This window comes from Sceloporus undulatus, chromosome 5 (genome assembly GCF_019175285.1).
Source record: "Sceloporus undulatus isolate JIND9_A2432 ecotype Alabama chromosome 5, SceUnd_v1.1, whole genome shotgun sequence".
In the NCBI taxonomy this organism is placed as follows: Eukaryota; Metazoa; Chordata; class Lepidosauria; order Squamata; family Phrynosomatidae; genus Sceloporus; species Sceloporus undulatus.
The window spans coordinates 125,377,440-125,397,359 of record NC_056526.1 but is presented as its reverse complement, the minus strand read 5'-3'; the positions used below and the strand labels follow the sequence as shown (position 1 = coordinate 125,397,359).

The 19,920-nt window shown below is 42.5% G+C and overlaps 1 protein-coding gene across 1 annotated transcript; it reads right to left on the bottom strand.

Moving 5' to 3' along the window:
* Positions 1-1,406: 1,406 nt before the first annotated feature.
* On the bottom strand, positions 1,407-19,612 carry VPS37A (VPS37A subunit of ESCRT-I). The gene is given in 19 exon segments (XM_042470550.1): positions 1,407-3,206; positions 4,538-4,618; positions 5,286-5,429; positions 7,656-7,743; positions 7,826-7,865; positions 7,955-8,003; positions 8,005-8,081; positions 8,600-8,604; positions 9,222-9,258; positions 9,261-9,307; positions 11,169-11,209; positions 11,211-11,382; positions 15,658-15,702; positions 15,704-15,756; positions 16,277-16,316; positions 16,318-16,350; positions 16,352-16,380; positions 18,025-18,103; positions 19,455-19,612. Coding segments are annotated over 18 exon segments (1,218 nt in total). The 3' UTR covers positions 1,407-3,206.
* Between the last annotated feature and the right edge of the window lie 308 nt (positions 19,613-19,920).

Genomic DNA, 19,920 nt, shown 5'->3' with positions numbered 1-19,920 from the left:
CTTCTACCATCACTGCTAGGGGCCCAAAGCTTCGTGCTTGTGAGAAGCAGACACATACATTCCATTACTTCCTTTTTCAAGCTGAAAGAAAATGCAAGGGAATGAGAAAAGATGTGGGGTCAAGAAGTGAGAGTTCTGTTTTCCCTCTCTTTTAGAAGTTAGAAGAATTGTGACAATTTTTGTAGCTCCTCCATTTCGATGAGTGACTAAATAAGACAGCCTCAATCCAGATGTTGACACATAACACCTGGTGTATAAAGACCGCAGTTGGCAAATTATATGCCCATTCCATAGAATTTGGAGAAATACTAAGGGATCCTTGTGCATCCAAGTGTGCTTGCAGCCAGGCTCTTTTGTTGGATTGGAGTACTTGCATTTTTAGGTTTCTGCTGTCTGTATATCAGACTAATAGGATTTTAGGGAACCAGCATGGTGTAGTGGTTGGCGCACAGAATTACTTGGTGATCAAGGTTTGAATCCTGGGTCAGCCATGGCAACCCACTGGGTGACCTTGGGCAAGTCACACACACTCTGAGGAAAGCAAAGGACAACACCTTTTGAGCAAATCTTCCTGAGAAAACCACATGAAAGGTTCACCTTAGGGTCACCAAAGTCAGAAACAACTTGAAGGCACACAACAAAGAAATACCCTTCAACATGTATCAGACCACACATTCATCATCTTTGCCCCAATACATACATAAGTTTTGAAGGATAAAGCGAAAGTAAATGTGTGTGCACACACACAACTGTCATATTGCAAGGTGAAGTGCTCTTGTTCATGTTTCCAATCATGTCCAGAACAAAAAAGATTATATATGAGCTTCAATGCAAGGCATTCAAATGTTTTTTTTAAAAAAAAAAACCATTAAAACCTTGCCATCTGTATTTTTCTCCAGTCTTGTTCTTCTATTCTTATTTTATTTTTTTCTATATAATTTCACATAAAAAATGGAAGAAAAGTTCCACTTATGTCCTCTTCCACAAGACATATGCCCAACAGTCAACAGCATACACAGGTCCCCAATAGGTTTTTCTGTTTCCTCCTCCTAGGTTTTATTTTTGTTGTGGTTGTTTAAATTGGTACTCCTGCAAAACTTTGTTTTTACAATACTACCAATATCTTATCCAGGTATAAAGATGGGACCATTTTGACTACCCAAGGATTCATAATTGGATAACAAGTTTGTTATTGGTGTGTAGGCTGCTTTGGGTTCCACATATGGGAGAAAAGTGGGATAGAAAATAAATAAAATAGGCTGTGAATACTAAGCTGGTGCATTTCCAGATGTACTTGAAAACAATTCCTCGAAAAGAAAAGTTGAGAAAGAAGAACCAAGGTTCCTGATGACAAACACAGGTAATACAGTTGATAATATAATCTAAATGACACAGTAGCAACAATATTTGTTCCACCAGACTTATTTATTTCCAGTTCCCAGTATTAGGAGTTCCCAAAATACTAAAAAGCTGAACTCTACTGCTATTTTCCACTAGATGAAGCTGATGTTCTGCTTTGCAAATGCAAATAGTTTGCCCTCCACATTTGCAGTTTTGACTTTTGTGGATTTGATTATTTGCAATTTTAATATGTTCTTTCTAGGAATCTCTAGGTCATCCAGCGCAAGTGTTCCAGAAATTGATCATAGTGTTGTGTTGGAGAACCTAGATGTTCCTAGAGAAAATATTTCCCTAGGCATTTGTAGGTTCTCCAGCATTATTTTATGATCAACTTCTGACAGATGCTGACCAGAGTTGAACTGGAGATTCCTAGACAGGTGTTCTCTTTGGTAAAAAGTAGTGTTTTTTTTTCATGGTTTTTCCATTCACAGGGGTCCTTCACCCTTAACCCCAGTGAATGTGGAGTGACCATTGTACTCATATAGAAATCTTCTGAGGAGACTCTATAGCCCCCCAATTCGTAACAAGGAAGTGTTTTTGTGATGGGAGGGGAGGCATAGTGGGAAACGTTCAAAATTGCCATGAACAAATTTATCTGTGTAGGGAAAAATGGGCTCAAGAATGTAATGCCTACAAAATAACTCTTCAGTTTTGTGCAAGAATGGCTCAATTTTGGAGCACCATGAACCAATTTAAAATGTTTTTATAGAACAAAACACTGGTCTTACAATGTAGTGGATGTTTTAAATTCTGAAGAAGCCTGAATTAGAATCCAAATTTTATATATATAAAATACATTTAAAAAGTGGCAAACATATTCGGCTTATTGATTCCTGCCTGACTAAGGTGAGCAAGTGATGAAGGAATAGTTCTACTCAACCTGACCTTCCTACACTCTTTTTGTGTGTTTATATGTTATCTATTCAGGATGGAAGTCTTTTGTCCCTTCTTGATGCCAAGGTGCATTTCCACAAACCAAAATGCAAAACAGAGCAGAGAAAGTAAGACTACTAATCCTGAAATCCCTGAAAGATCTGCCTGCACTCTTTTACCTCCTGAAACTTTTTGCTTGTCCCATGAAAAGCTAGAAGTTCAGAACAAAGAAGCAAGAATTTTCCGATATGGCAGTGGATGTCAGATCATGACTAGAGATCACAAAAGGTGTATTGAATTCCTCCCCCAGATACACCTGATCTTAGCTGTATGCTGTTTATTATGTACTTTGCAAAGGGCTGTAAGGCAATGCTACAGTCTCTCAGCCTTATAAATTTCCCAGCTACCAGTATTGGATTTCAAAATATTGTGTTGGTAACAAACAAAAATGATGAAAAACTTGACTTCAAGAAACTGAATTCTGATGATATGTCAAAAGGGCCTGACAGTGCCTCACAATACTTGTTAAGTAATGAACATTTCTATAGCCCTCCCCCCCACAAACTAAACCACCCAATGTTTAATACAAAAGTTATGAGTTACGTTGTATAAAATGTAAAAATCTAGTCAAAATTACATGTTTCAATATTTAATCTATAAAGTAGGTTGAGATAGCAGCAGGAACTTAAATATGGTCAGGATAAAGACAGGGAATATTAGTGCAAAAAATGCAATAGGAACATTTTTTTGGATGAGAATAGAAAGACATAATAATTTGTACAAAAAAATTAATCTCAATATGTATACAGTTTTTTTCTTATAAATACGAAATGAAATGTGTATTTGCAGAATAACCGATCTATGAACATGTGCTTTGCTGGATTTGTTCACTTGTCTTAGAAATGCTAGTTTCTTAGAAATTCTGGAAAAATCTGTGAACACAAAAAATAACAAGTTAGTCAATTTTCTTATTGGTTTCAAAGATCCAATTGTTTCACATTAGCCCAGCACAAAAGCCGGGCACTTCCTTTAACTTTCTAGCCACCTTGTTTTTCCTGTTTACAAAGCTATAATAAAATAATCATATACATTAAGACTGCATTTAGTACTGATAGCAATTTGCTCGGCTCAGTCCTATTACAGCAGCAGGAACTATGATGTGATGGAAGGTGGCTGCTGCAGATCCCTAGTCCTTCCTTCCCCTGGAAAGCTGCTGAGCTCCTCCTATTCAGGGAAGGTGCTTCCAATATGATTTTGATAACCCCACTTTCTCTGTCAGTGCTGCATTGCTACAGCCAACTCCATTCACTGTGTTCTCTACTTGTAGCAGCAACATTTCGGTTGTTTGAGGATCTGCTGAGAACAGGAATGCCAAAGTAATTTCTGTGTACTTTTACTTGCACTTCTCTAAGAACAGTTTCCATTTTTTGCCTGTTAATGTTAGCACATGTAAATTAATATCACCAGCACTATTACCTGAAATACATAATTATTAGAAATGTAACCTCCAAGATCAGAGGGACTCTGCTCAGGTGAGGGCTTTGTCTTTTCTTTTAACTCTGGATTGCAGGCTGAATGTAAGTATTACATCTCTAGAATTCAGCAAATAATACAACTAGTGTTTTTAAGTTGTAATCTATCAAATAGTATATTTTAGCACCTCAGAACCATGTTTTGTAGCTGAACACAAGCAAAATTAGACTTATAAGTAGGTAACTGTATTCTACACAATGCTCCAGCACCGTCAAGTATTTAGAGTTGGGACAAAAATTGTTTCTAGAAACTGATTGCATTTTACTGTTGTAATAACTTCTTTGTCCTCCCCTCTCCCCCACAATTAAACTAGTGGGAAAAATATCCCATTGCATTTTGTAGTTGAAACATGATTCGGAGAAGCTAGTGGGAGTGCTAAGATGACATACAATCCTTCCCCTGGCTGAAAGGTGGGAGTGCAAAAGTGAACATTCAGTTGACCCTGTCCAGGAAAAAACAAGTCCTTGATGTCATGACAGACAGGGATGGAAGGATGTAGTGCACACATCCATGGACAGTTTATCACAGTTCAGCCTGAGACAACACTCAAGAAAGCCCAGGGTCAAAGAAGTCAAACAGAAATAATCGTAAAAACACATGCTGTCAGAGAACATGAGGGTCATACTGTTTCACCAAACATACCATTTATAGATAATGACTGTATGAGCTATCCTCTGCTACAGGATACATTGCAAGGCCCCTCTGGTGTCTGCCAGTGTATGGAACATACCTACAAGGGAGCATGGAATTGGCTGCGCATTGCTATTGCCTGCTGAAGCTTTTCCTCTTTGGCTCTTCTACAGTGGCAAATCTGAAAAGAAAACAATTAGTTAACATTCCTCTTTATTCTCATATACTGTACTGTACTTTTTCCTCTGAAACTGCCATCACTTATAGCTTAACCAAGAAGTGTTGAACTTTTTCTAAATTATCCCATTTCTTTTAAACTACACCTAGTAAGTTTTACTCTCTCCACACATTTTAGCATATTCTCTAACTACAAAGATACTACTACAAGGCCATTAAATTGCTAGATGGCAATTGTACATATGTATACTTTGCTAGGACAAAGACTCACTGAATGCAAGGGTACTTAGTTCATTACAAACACACTTATGACAAATGTGATAATTATTCACAGATCCTTCCACAGTGTAGCTACTGTGGATGATGTCAAGGAGATTATTATTTTGGCATAGTTTCAAGAAGCAGCAATTTAAACTAGTGCATACTTCAGATACAGAAATTGGTGGGCACTACTTGGCAATAGGAGATTTAGTGAAATCTTATTTCCCAGAAAACAGTTCTGTCACATGCAGATCTAAAACATCAAGATATCTATCTTCAGATCAGTACAAGGTAACAAACAAAAATCCTATACCTTAAAGAGTTTTCAGCTGGAGTCATTTTCATTCTCTTTAAAGTTTAAGATATTTCAAACACACAATTGTCTTAAAATTTAATAGAATTTTACATACTGTCCTTTTCTCCATGAAGCTACTAAGAAAGTCATCTATTTCGGTTTTGCCTTCCAAAAAATCTTCTGCAATAGTGTCAGACTCTTCTTCGGCTTCATGAGCAGCTACTTTCAGTCTTGCTTGTAGAGCACTTGCACTACAACTCTAAGAAACAGAAGAGTGCTGTGGAACTAAAAAATGTTTCAGTGGCAATACAATTCTTACATCAAAATTGGAGCCAACTGAAGTATTCTGTTCCAGATACTGTAAAGCACCTTTTGATAAGTGAGAAGCAAGGCAAGTAAAGAACTAGAATGTGACTCTACTATGTCTGATTTAGAAATATTAAGAAATATTGCCTGGGAACCATTCTGGACACCAATTGGTGGAAAAGCAAAAGATCAGTGGGAGTGGGGTGATTTTTCCCTTTCTACTGCAGTTCTTCATGCACCTCAAACACCTGCTTTGACAGAATAATTCTCTGCAGAGCTGGTTTTTGGACAGCTCTGATAAATGCAGTGTAGAAGGAAACTGAAGGAAGTTCAGTCACACTGGTGGTACCTTGCTAGCACTATGTTGGATTTAGGCTGTTAGTAACTATTGTGTGCCCTTCACTTACAGAGGGATCCATTCCGCCCCCGCCCCCCCCCATGTAAGGGAAATACCGTGTATGGTGGAGCCGCACTGAAAACAATGGGACTCATGCCTGCAGCACAGTGCATGCACCACTGCCTCTTCTGGCATATAGCTTTCAGCATATGCTGAAAGCCATGTATGGCACACTTGCATATGACGTGGGTGCACTGTATTGCCTTACTATGTAGTGGTGTGGTGGTGGTGCAGACTGCGTTTGTGAGACCGCAGTGAAGGGGGAAATCCAGTCTTGCCTTCCACACACTGCAGATGTGTGTCTGGTATTGCTGACATGTGGCAGTGGGTGCATGCTGCTGCAAGCCTCCCTGCTGCCCTGGCTCCATTCACTGACAGAGCCAGGGCAACAGGGGAAAAGACAAGGGAAGCAGATGAGCATGCACACATGTCCCTGACTGCCATGGTTCCCTTCACTGAGGGAATCAGTGCAGCGGGGGAAAAGGCAAGGGCAGCGGATAATCACATACCCTTCCCCACTGCCCTAGCTCTCTCCGCCTAGGGAATCAGGGCAGTGAGGAAGAGGATGGGGTGGTGAGTGGAAGCACACATGCCCCTGCCCACTGCTCTCTTTGCCAAGAGAACCAGGGCAATGGGGAGGAATGTGAGGAAGACAAATGCATGCTTATCCTTGCCAGCCTTCCCATTTGCTGATGAAACCAGGGCAGCAGGGAGGAAGGTGACTGTGGCAGATGCATGCATGCCCCTCCCTGCTGACCAGCAGCAGGGAAATCTGAACCAGGAAACCTTACCCTCTGTCCCTGACCCACCTTCACTGCCTTGTTCTTCCAGCTGCCCATCCCCCAGCTCCCTTTCTGAATGTCACTGGGCAGCGAATGACCAGCTGGTTGGGGCACAGGTGAACAAGGCAGTGTCGAGGGGTGCACCACACCAGGTGACACCAACCCTAGGGATGTCACTGCTTACACAAATACTTTATATAGAATAAAACCAAAGGACATGTAGTCATCTTGCGTCCCAGAATATAAAATAAGACTTTTGCAGACCTGATTAATTAAAGACTAAATTAGTGTGTCTTGCACACCTGTTAAAATCAACAACTCTACAACAACTACAGGGATTCAAAATATTATTTCCCCCCTCCAAAGCTAGGAGAGTATTGCATTGGATCCTACAGTCTTTCTCCTAGCAACAGAAATTGGGATCCAGGAGAGGTTCTTCACATGGAAGTGGTGGGAAACTAGTATTTGTTGATATTCAATTCAGTCTCACCACAATGTGCTCTAGAAATTTGAAGAACCCAAGGGAAATAATGGTAGTTGGTGCAAGAAAAATTAGAGAAAATTTGGCAAGCATATATTTTACACCTTCAAATCACAAATTTTTCCAGTGAGATTTTTCTAGACTGTAACACTGGAGTTCTATTCATGAGAAATGCCCACTACTGCATGGTTATTTTTGCAGATTCTCCCTTTTCCTTTGCAACCCTTTGCTTCCTTCCCAAATCTATTCCAAATACCTGGGAAAGACTTTAGAATGAAGGGATGGGGAAACTCAGAAAAATGGCCCTTCTTCTAATAGTGAGATACTCTGTGGAATGTCACAGCAATAGAGTACAAATAGTAATGTAGCCTAGTAAAAGGAACACAGATGTTGCTGAAGTCAGACGAAAGATTCCTCTAGTATCTCTGCTAGTGGCCAAGTGTATGTCTACAGGAAGCTCACTAAAAACAATGTGAACAACTGCTTCCTTTTTTTTAAATGCAAGAGGAGAAACCTTACCTCACTAAGTTCATGCTGCCTTTGCATCTTCTTTTCAAACATGGTCTTCAACTGAGTAATCATGACGTGAGAAGAAGCAACATGTTGAAAAAACAAGCAGGAACTCAAAAATACATTCCAAAAGACACAATAATAATTTTCACCACACTTTTTATCCAACACTACGCTTGTCTTTTTGTTTCCAACTTGGTTCCAGTAACAAATTTTTTTCTGCAAAGTAAACCCACTGTTCAATTTACATTGTTACTGTTAACATCCTCCCCAACATATTAAATTGTAAATATTTTGAAACTTCTTGCTAGCTAGCTCCTCAATGCTTTTCACTAAATCATCCTTATCATTAATTACTTTGCTTCAACTGGGGCAGATTAACAAATTGTTCCAGAAGTATATCTTCTTGTTCATCATATCCGTCAGTTTGTGATGCTGAATATTAAAACAGATTTTAAAAAGAATATTTGCAGAAGAATGGCTGCTTAGTAGTTTAAGCATTTTAATTGTATTGTTGTTGTTTTTTGTCATTGTTCTACAGACTGGTGTGTTTATTGTAAAAACCAATAAATTAATTAGAAAAAATACTTTTTGGGTTTGTAGATCATCTAAATCAATATATTAATTATTAGGGGCCAGGACACAATGAAAAAATAATTCAGTCTGAGACCACTTTAACTGATCTGGCTCAATGCTAGGGAATTCTGGAACTGCAGCTTTGTGATACATTTAGCCTTCTCTGTCAGAGAGCTTTGGTGGCACAACAAACTACAGTTCCCGGATCTCTAGTACTGAACCAGACAGTTAAAGCAGTCTCAAACTGGATTATTCTGCAGAGTGTTTTGGCCCAAGGTCTTCCTACTGCTGCAAAGATAGTGGGCCAATTTTTCACTTTCATTGAGCAACCTGGGACCTTGGTTAAAAAACCCTGACCTACACACACACACGCACACACACACTTACCTATAAACATCCACACATTTATATACACATTAAGTGTGCGTACCTCATAAACCTAGGCCCATGGCACTATTTATGTTCCTACAGATTAAAAAATTGGCAACATAGTTTTGAAAAAATTGTGCCAATACAATAAATTCAACAGAAATGTCTCTGGATGTTGTAGTGCCTGCGTGTCATAAAAATGTCCTGTGGTCAGGAAGAAAACATATACACTTTGACCTACCATTTATATTTACAATGGATCATTTTTCACATGTTATTTTTTTTTGTAAACAGCAGTATTTAGTGATATATTTTCTAATAACAGAGGGAACTAACAGAGTGCTCATTTTCTCTAAATTAGTTCTCTCAATAGGCATTCTCAGCTTTAAATTCTATATTTGACCTCCATCGATGCTGTGAATTTGCTTTCGGTTGTTTAATCCATCAGTTACTGGTGTTATGAAGTACCCATTTTATACTACATTGATTTTATATTTATTAATGTAATTCACCCATGTGTTAGAGAGGCATACAAATGCCATGAACAAATAGATGGAATAAAAATAGCAAATTAAGAAGTTCAGACTTTAAAAGCATGATTTTAATAATATATCAATTTTATATTTTTACCTGAGATCTGATAGTTCTGGAAATGCATCAGGAACATCGGCATCTTGTAACGGAATCCATTTTGACTCCCCTGAAATGTTAGGAAGCTTTTAAGACACTGAAAACTATTCTAAAGACAGATTTGAAAACAATGCAGATTTTCATGTGTCACTATAGGACAAGTTAAACAAATCATGAACATAAAATTGTTTGACGGGACAAACACAGCACAACTTATACCTATCTACACAGAAGTCTCTGTGATTTCAGTGGTCTTTATCCCTGGTAACTGCACATAAGAATGCACTGTCAACGTTGAACAGAAATCCACTCTCTTTCCAAATTAGAAGCAACAAATTCAGGAAAAATACATAAACGTATACCATACAAGTCTAAATGAACAAAGAGTGTGGCACATACAATTTAAAGAAAAAGCCTATCTCTTTCCTATGAAGAGCTAGAAGATGAACAGGATGATAATCAGTTTTAAGAAGCAAAGCTGGTACAACATAGGTTTTTCGATCATGATCCCTTAAAGAACGATTCGGGCACATGCTAAATACTTAAAAACACAAGAAAAGAACCTAACTTCTGATTCAGTCTAACTGGCTAACTTTGGGGCTTTCTCATGCCCTGGCACGGCAAAATGATTCAAGTTGTTTTGGGAAGTACAACAGATCCAACACCTCATTATGTGAAGTAATGCAAATACATTTGATGAAGTCATATCGTAATGCCTGAAGGATGCATCATAATCCTGCAGTATTGCCCATTCCTGACATACTGATCACATCAGGATCTCTTCCTGCCATTATCATAGGTGGGGCTATGCAGGTATTGGGCTAATATCTGGATGCTGTAAACAGTATGGATTAAAGTTAAAAATAGACACTGAAGCAAAAGATGGACACTGTGGACTAGTGGTTACCTGGGCCAAGAACTAGGTAAAGAATGTGCCACTTGATATGGAGGCACTTCGTCTGGAAGAACAGTTTGTAGCATGTAGATTTCATGTCACTAGATGCGCGAGTGCCTCAGTCGCTCAAAAGTACTTACAGGCTCTGTTAGTTGGCCATTAACTATTATTCTCCTCCTGGCCAAGGATTACTGTCAGGCCTCCCAAATCCACAGATTCTTTATCCATGGATTCAGCACCCCATGGGCTTGAAAATCAAGGGTTTGCTTACTGGAATTTATATAGATTTTTTTCCAAAAATATATAAATCCCAATACGCAACCCTGTGATTTTGCCATTTTATATAAGGGACAGGGACACAATTTTCACTAAGACACTATATACAATGGAGCATGAACATCCGGATTTTGGTATCCACAGGGATCCTGGAACAAAAGAGCAGCGGATACCAAGGGCTCACTGTAGTTCATGTTGTGGTAACTTTCATCTATTTACTTTACTGCAAATTATTCCGTGTGGGACTTCAAGGAGAACATGGAAACTGCAGCCAGAGACTGCTGTCCAGAACATCACAAAAACCATTAACACACGGTAAAGGAACCACAGGCTGCCAACATGCTTTCAATCTGAGCTCCATGTTTTAGTTTTTGACATTTACAAGTATTAAGTGATTAGGGATCTCTGTGCTGTATACAGCTGGGGAGTGGGTCTCCTCTGTGTCCCATGTTTGACACTTATTGTACTCAGGTGGTAATAAAGGATATCCTTAGCTGCGTTTATCTTTTCATAAAAACTGTTTATTGATCATATCCAGCCCTGATATGATTTTGATATTGGAAATTTTTAATAAATAAAATAATAATAATGCTATAAGAGACTACAATGTTGTTTGGAATGAGGTTGTGGCTCTTATTGTGTACTTTATCATCTTCCTTGGGTATTTTTAACTTGTACCGCTGACAATACTTTTGGGATCTCTAGACACGGATCTTTGGACTGGTATCTGTGTACAAGAAAACAGTTGGAACACAAAGCTTGCTATTGAAAATAACCTGTAAAAAGTTTCTGCTGTTGGAACAGGTAATGGCAAGTCGTGTTATCATACCAAAAGAAGGAGCAGCAGGTCTGTCAGTGGTGTACCCTGAAGAAAGTGAATCTGCATGTGGCACAGATGCTATAGACCTATTTGTTTCTGGTGGCCGATATGGAGAAAGAAAGGGGAAGTTCTGAGTATACGAAGGAATTCCAGCTGGCTGGTTGTAAAGGCTAAGGAAAAAAGAAGAAGGGAGAATTTGTCATCAGCAAACACTTTATTTTCTGTTTTCTTCCTCAAAGGAAAAAAAAATACTAAAGCATCAGAAGGTGTTGTGGAGCAATTTCTTGTAAAAGACAGGTGTAATTAATCATGAACTGACAAGGGAAATAGCAGTTATCTATAAAGAGTTTACAGTAGTTTTCTGGGTAATGAAGGTGTTTAGGAAAAGGCATTTTAAAATTAGCATGGTGAGTAGGAGTAAAGCTTCTTTACCATGTAGTTTTTAGCTACTTTTAAAGGACATTTTAACACATCGTTAAGGAGCCCTGGTGGGTGCAGTGGTTAAATGCTGTACTGCAGCCATTCACTCAAAACCACAAGGTTGCGAGTTCAAGACCAGCAAAAGGCCCAAGCTCGACTCGGCGGCATCCTTCCGAGGTCACAAAATGAGTACCCAGACTGTTGGGGGCAAATTAGCTTACTTGCTAATTAGCTTACTTGCTGTTCACCCTATGATCTTTGGAATAGCGGTATATAAATAAAACAAATTTATTAAATTATCTTTACAGGCAGAGATTTGACATGAATTTTCACACCATATGCACATGTCGGTTTACTTGCCAATTTTTTTAAAAGAAGCAAAGTAATGAACAGAGGAGCAAGTAACTTTAGATTATCCCTCACCAAATACCACAATTAAATTAAATTACTTTAAATTACTTTACAATATTTTTATAATTGCTCACTCAGGAACCTGATCATGTACAATATAATATAGTAGAATGTCATTCCATATCATTACATCTTTTAAATTTTCTTTTTTATTATTTCTAATGAAGCTTGCCATATGCTATTGGAGAGCGTGTGTGCATGTGTGAGGGAGCATGCTGTTGTGAAATTCAAATCCAAAGCTCCCTTGAGCATGTGGAACTGCTAACTGGCATATACTTATTGTGAACAAAAAACTAAGGAAGGAATCTGAATTTATGGCAGAAAATGGATGGGAGCCTGAGATATATAAATAATAAAATAAAAATAAAATTTTTATTTGTAACCCCCGCCCTTCCAAACGATCAGGGCGGCTAACAAAATGCACCGAAGTGCAGACATATACAAGATTAAAAACAACCATAATAAAACAACAATCCATAAAAACAATAAAAAGCCCTTAGCCCGTCCATCACGGCCACGAGAGAGGGGAGGCCCACAGGATATTAGTCGGGGAATGCCTGATTAAATAGGAAGTTTTTTAAGACCCTTCCTAAATTGGGCCAGGGTGAAGATGAGCGGAGCTCCGTGGGCACGTATTCCAAAGGGCTGGGGCAGCTGTGGAAAAAGATCTTCTGGCAGTGACAGCCAACCTAGCCCCAGGCACCTTCAGGAGTTGCTGCCCAGATGTTCTTGAGGTGCGAGGCGAATGTACGGGGAGAGGCGGTCCTTCAGGAATCCTGGCCCAAGCCATTTAGGGCTTTATAGGTAATAACCACGCCTTATATTGAGCTCGGAAGCGATGGGCAGCCAATGGAGATCTTTAAGCACAGGTTTAGGTGCTGGTCCTGGGGAGCACCAGTGACCAGCCGCGCTGCCATATTCGCAACCATTTGCAACTTCCGAGTTTGGTATAAGGTTGCCCCATGTAGAGTACATTACAGAAATCCAGTCTCGAAGTTACCAGAGCGTGTACAAACAGTTTCAAGGTCCCTCTGGCCAGGTAGGGCGCAGCGGGCGAATCCCGAAGCTGATAAACAGGTACTCTTGACCGCTCGCATTCACCTGAGCAGTCAGGTGAAGGGACGAGTCAAGAAGCACCCCCAGACTGCGCACGAGTCCTCACGGGGAGCGTGACCCCATTCAGGACAGGTGGAACCACCTTCCATTCCTGGACCAGGGAACCTATCACTAGTAACCTCCGTTTTCTTGGATTCAGTGTGGTCGGTTTTCCCTCATCCAGCCAGCATTACTGACTCTAGACAGGCCACGAGAGGAAGACGCCATCCCATTCACGGCATCAGTCGGAGACATAGAAAAATGATTGGGGGTCATCAGCGTACTGAAACCCCGCGCCCCATGTCGCCGGATGATCCTCCCAGCGGTTTCATGTAAATTTAAATAGCATGGGAGACAGAATGGCTCACTGTGGGGACCCCGGTTTTAAGGGCCCGCTGCTGGAGCACACAGTCCTCCTAGCTGCACAACCATCTGGGGACCTCCCAGAAGGTAGAGCGGAACCACACTGGAGCGCAGTGCCCCCGATTCCCACTCAGCCAGGCGCCCCAAAGGATACCAGGGTCCTATGGTATCGAAAGCCGCTGAGTATGTCCAAGAGCACCAACAGACACGCTTCCCCTGTCAATGCCCAGACGGAGATCATCGACCACAGTGCGACCACTGGCCGTCTCAACCCCATGACCCTCGCCCGGAAGGCAAGTTTGAAATGGGTCCAGATAATCCGTTTCATCCAGTACCCAGGCCTGAAAGCTGGATTAGCAACCGCCCTCCATCCATCTATCAGCATTTCCCAAAAATGGTAAGCAGCGAACAGGCCGATAATTATAATGAACCAGGGGTCAAGGGAGGGCTTTTTAGGATCGGTCTTACTGGGCCAATTTAAGATCCGATGGAAATCGCCCATCCCTGAAAGATGTATTAATATCCGGCGTACAAAAGTGTTTACCGCCAGTCCCCCCGGGCTCTACCCACGAGGGACAGGGATCAAGAGAGCAGGTTGTCTTCCGAACACTTTCCAGGATCTTGTCCACATCCTCGGTACTCACCGATCAAACTGATCCAGTATAACACAGTCCACGGAGGCCTGGACGCTTCTTTACCCTAGGTCTGCCCAAAGTCGGCGTTCAGACCTTCGCTATAACGAGAAGTTTTATCCACGAAAAAGTCGTCTAAACGGTCACAAGCAGCCCTTAGAAGGTTCAAGATCGGGTTCAGGTCGCGGAGGGAGCTGAGTTAGCTCCCCTGACCACCCTGAACAACTCTGCCGGACGCGACTCGCGGACGCAATACGGCACCATAGAAGAGTTCTTTGTTGCTCGTATTGCCTCTCCGTAGTCCTTAACAGTCGGTCTAGGAGAGTCTTGTCCGTTTGAGCAAAGGGTTTTCCGCCACGTAAACTCTAGCCGTCGCAGGACCCGCTTCCCCCCTCGCCCGGAGATCTTCCGTATACCAGGGCTTACGTTTGGAAGCGGGCCTGAGAGGCGCGTGGGGAGCGATTCTCTGTGTATAGCCCCAGAGAGACGGTAGTCAGATACGGTGAGGGCATCAACAGAGTCGCCGCATTTCCAACCGTGAGCCCCTCTAAGGCTTCTGGGAACCCTCATGTTCCATCAGCCTACGAGGGTGGAACCATTCTAACCGTGTCCGCCACCACCGGGGGGGATCTGGTAGAGGCCTTGATTTTCACCTCTACCAGGAAAATGATCCGTCCATGACAAGGGGGAATATAGCTATTTCCACCCACGGATTATCCGCCTCGCGAACAGAAGACCAAATCGAGAGTAGTACCTACCCGCACAATGCGTAGGACACTGTATCATTCGGGACAGGCCCATGGCCGGCATGGTCCCATGAATTCCGAGCCGCAGCAGATGAACAGAGCAGGCGGAGGGAGATGTTGAAGCACCCAGGACAAGAAGCCTGGGCGTCTCCAACATAAGCTCAGCAACCAGCTGTGTCAGTCGTTAAGGAGGTCCGCTATAGCACGGGGTGGGCCGATACACTAACAGAATCCCCAGACTGTCCCCTAGCCTTAAGGGTCAGGTAAATACACTCGATATAGAGGTCTGTCGAGGTGGTTCCTGTGAGGGACACGGTGTTCCTATGTACCAAGGCCACACACCCCCCAGCCCACCTAAACCCCCTGCGCTGGTCCTTCACCAGTACCCGCAGGCAGGGCCTGAGCCCACACAAGCTCCCCGTTCAGGCCCAGCCAGTTCCTCGGTAATTGCAGCCAGGTCACACTTAAGTCCTCCAGGAGATCCTGGAGGATGTGGGTCTTGTTATTAATAGCCTGGCATGTGCACAGAGCAGCGACAGGGTTTGTGGCACGGTTGGAGTGACACCCAGGTCCTTCAGGTTGGGAGGGGGACAGAAGGCGAGATAGATATGATGAATGAGGCGAGATAGATTGCCAGAGTTAGCTATGATTCATCTCTGAATGAGAGCCACATTTTTCTAATTCAGGGCAGGGTAACCTTAAGACAAAGTGTAACCTTACAAACAAACTAATTTATTTATCCATTTTCAATGAGACCTCATCTTCTCCATTTACTTACTATGGAAATGACGTTGAGTTAGGAGCCAAAACTGGAGGATCTTCCAAAACTCTCAAGTTATACTTGTAACAATTTCCCAAGATCTGAATGCATAGTGAACTGTTAGGAAGATTAAAAACTATATTATTTTACACATGATTAAAACAGGTGAAGCTATGAAACAGACCACTTTAAGACATCTGTGTGTGTTTGTGGCTGGGGTGTCCAATGACAGTTATACTTGGTCTTTTGAACTGGTTGTACACATGGAGTCCTCTGCATATATCCATAGATTTATAAGGTGGATTCAGTCCATCATATAATATAAACTAGGATGCTTAAATACAGGCTCTGGTGCAAACATTTATGAGTCTTTCAGTTAAAAAACAACAACACTAAATTAACCAATGAAAAACAGCGAAAACGGCTATGGCCTGTCGTTCACTTTTGCATTTTCTCTCTCTACACGACTCAATATCAATATCTGAGCAAGTATATTTTTGAAGTTTTCATTATACTGTGATGGAACTTAACTCTGCTACCCAGCATCACTGCTGTTACTAATACATCCTGAAAGGCATGCAAACAATTCTATTACTGACCACCCCATTATTATTCCAGAATCTACACAATAACATACACTGCTTAAAGGGCAGGCAACATACACCTTGTTGTCATTAATGATGTCGTATGGGTGGGAAAACACTGATGATTGCTTTCCTGAGGAAACTGAGGTGGAAGCAGCTGTAAACAAAAAGGTAGCCAATATTACCCACTGCATCATGTCCATGATGCAAATTAAGTTACCTGCCTTTTATTCTAGGTTACAGTACCTTTCGAAATTTAAGGTTTTTCATTCCTAGGAAACAATGACAATGGTGATGTGATTTTCCCTCCTGAGAATTCCCTTCACACCCAAACAAAAATAACAATTGCCCCTGAAATTCTATTCTTTTCTACACAAAACACACAGCCCATAGTGACTCAATTAGTCAAATCATTTTGTAAATCAGCAGAGATCTGCCCTGGATTATATGGTATCAAGAGAGTTGAAAGCACAGTAATCCTGTGCTTTTTTTCCTCCTCCTCTCTTTGCATATAAAATAAAAAATGGAACCTGTAGCTACATACAAACCCAAAAGAAGTGATTAGAACATGTTAAGGCTGAATCACAGGCAGGATACCACAGCCAATCATGGTATCCCGTCCCTGGTACTGGACAATTCCCCCCTCAGTACCTACCTCGGCTGGCATGGAAACCTGGGATTGCTGCACCACCTTACCTGCTGCTGCTTCCCTGGGAAGGCTGTCACATGCTCATAAGGGCAGAAATGGGGCACCTGGGTTCACCCATGTGGCCAGGTGCCCCTTCTGAGGTCACAGGCGCAATTAGAGCCGTCACAAGGAATGCAGTGGTGTCAGGTAAGGGGGTGTGCAGCCATACATTCTGCTGCTTATAGTGGCAGAGTTTCTAGGAAATTCCACTTCCAACAGCTAGTTATAAAAGACCGTGGTAAGGGCCCTTTGGACCAGAATTACCAAATCTTTGGGGGGAGAAGAGGGGCTTCCTTCCTTCTTATAACCCCCCAAGGGCCCCCCAGAAGACCCTCCAGCCAATCCTCTGAATGAACAAGGGCTCTCCTCACATCCCTCCCTCCTCAAAACAGACTGTGAGGGCAGCAATGGCTTCAGGGGCTGAGACTGTGTGTGCTCAGATGCCCCCAATGGCCCATCCCCAGCATGTGCAGGGATCGCCAGGGCCTAGATGGTGCTGCTTATTCTGCTGGCGGCCTTTGCGAGAACGGAAAGTATGCGCTGGGGGCTCAGTGGCCTCCCCTTCCTTTCCTCAAGCTGCAGAGCTGGACTCAGGAGGGCAAGGCAGGAAAGGAATGCACTGCTTTGGAAAAATAGCTGTCTCTGTTTATCCTGTATGGTTGTGTGTGCGTGTTTGCATCTGCTGTTCTTATGGCTGGGAATGGAGTTGAGGACTGAGGATTGAAGAAAGGGTCAGTTTCGGGCAAATTCAGAACTTCTGTGCATCAAAGAGTCCAGTGTGTTGAAATAGCAAAGAACTTTATTGAGAACACATAGAAATTCAGTGTTGAAGCCAGAACTGCCCACCCCAATACAAACAATATATTAAAACCTAAAACATCACCCTCTTCCAAACCTAGACCCATTTGTGTATGGACAGTCTCAAAAATAAGAAGCTAATCAAAGAAAAAAAACCTTTACAAAATTGATAATCATTTATATTAGGCTACAGGACTGAATTCTGGTAAAGCAATCGCTTTAATCTTGCCAGTAAATTTCAGCTATCGGAGTTTACAAGGCACAGCACAGCTAAATTACTGAAGTGGGATATAATTACAATCACGCACATGGTACTCACATGTTAATATTAATTGTCAAGTTGTTTACAGTGAATGGCAAACGATACTCCACATCTTTTTGAATTTCGGCTATGCTGTTAAAAGAAACGTACAGATTTATCAATGGTTGCGGAACGCTGATATCCATGAACTTAAACAATGTGGTCGTTAAACACTCAACAGACTAGTAATCTCAACACAACAGTTGATCCTAAATGTCTCCCACTGAAATAAATGAATTTGACCTGCTTTTCTTTAATCGAAATGTGTCCCAATGCTTTTGTCACAGTGTCTTGTAATGCCGTCAGCCTTTGAGCATTGGCATCTGAAAGCATCCTGGAGCCTCCAGCTGGTGGAGTGTAACAACTTGTTTTTTCGGATAGCTAGTTTCTACCGGACAGGCTCCTTCTTGAGCCAGCATTTAGTCTCCTCCCATCCCCTAATCTGGCAGGGAATTACATTCCTCAAATGGCTAATTTGTTTTTAGCCTTAGATTACATTCACAATAATGACTAAGCCTTTTTAGTCATTTTAGTACCATGACAAGTGTTGTCCAGCTGGACACAAGCCAATATTGGCATATTCTTCCACTTTCAGTTCTCTGAAGTCTAATTTAGCGCAACTGAAGCGCAGCTGCTTCTGCAATTAATGCTGAAGTACCCACTGCCTAGAAACGCCATGCTCCAACATACGACGCAGAGGTCTTTCTCAAATCTGAAGCCTATCCTATGATGGTTTGAGGGTGCATCTACACAGTAGAAATAATGCAGTTTGACAGCATTTAAAGTGGTGCAGTTCTGTGGTGTGGAATCCTGGGATTTATAGTCACAAGGTCTTTGGTCTTCTCTGCCAAGGATTATTGGTGTGTCACAAAACCACAAATCCCAGGAATATGTATGATGACGCTGCAGCAGTCAAAGCGCTGTGCTGCGTTGTTTCTACAGTGTAGACTCCCAGAAGCCCCAGCCACCTTGGCCAACAGCCAGGAATTCTGGGAGCTCAAGTCCAAAACATCTAGAGGAGTGGTTTCCCAAACTGTGCTCTTTAAGCAATTTTGGACTCCAGCACCCAAAAGCCTCACTCTGGGATTCTGGGAGCTGGAGTCCAACATCCCTTAAAGAGCACACTTTGGGAACGACTGGTGTAGATAAGTCGGAAACGACTTGAACCTGTCCTTGCTGTAGGCCTTCGAGTCGTTTTAAGAGATTAAGGAGACTGCCGCACTACGCTCTTATATGGCGCTGCCACTCTGCTTGAACTGCTCTGGCTGCCTCCTGTTGCATTGCATTCTGGGTCTTGTAGTTCAGTGAGGCCTGAGGGTTCTAAATGCCCCTCCTTAAACTACAAGAGGAGGCAGCCAGAGCAGAGCGCTCTATCCAAGAGTGCAGTGAGGCAATGGGGAGGGGCACTTCCCAGGATCCCCGGAGCAGAAAGGCTGCCACTCACTTGGCGTGGGCGCTGCGCAGGGACTCGATCTGCCGCTGCTTCTGCTGCTGGAGGCTGGTGAGGGGCGAAGGCAGCGGGGCCGAAGAAGAGGAGGAGGACGAGGAGGCGGCCCCACTGCCACCGCCGCCGGCTTTGGAGAGCGGGAAGAGCCAGTTCATCCCGCCGCCTCTGCTCCACAACGAAGGCGAGGCCTGAGCAGCCCCTTCTCTTCCTTCCTTCGCGCCGGAAGCTCACATCCTTTCCCTTTCCGGAAGTTGGCGGAAAGAAAACACCTCACACCCAAACGTCGACATAAGGCGCATGCGCCAATGGTGAGGGAAAACGCCTCTCGTTACGTCATCACCGGGCGCCTTCCCTCGATTGGTCTCCTCTCTCTCTCCCCCTCGAGAGGGAAGGAAAAGGCCGCCCAAATGTCAACACAAGGCGCATGCGCCAGCGAATGAAACAAACCTACTCTCGCTACGTC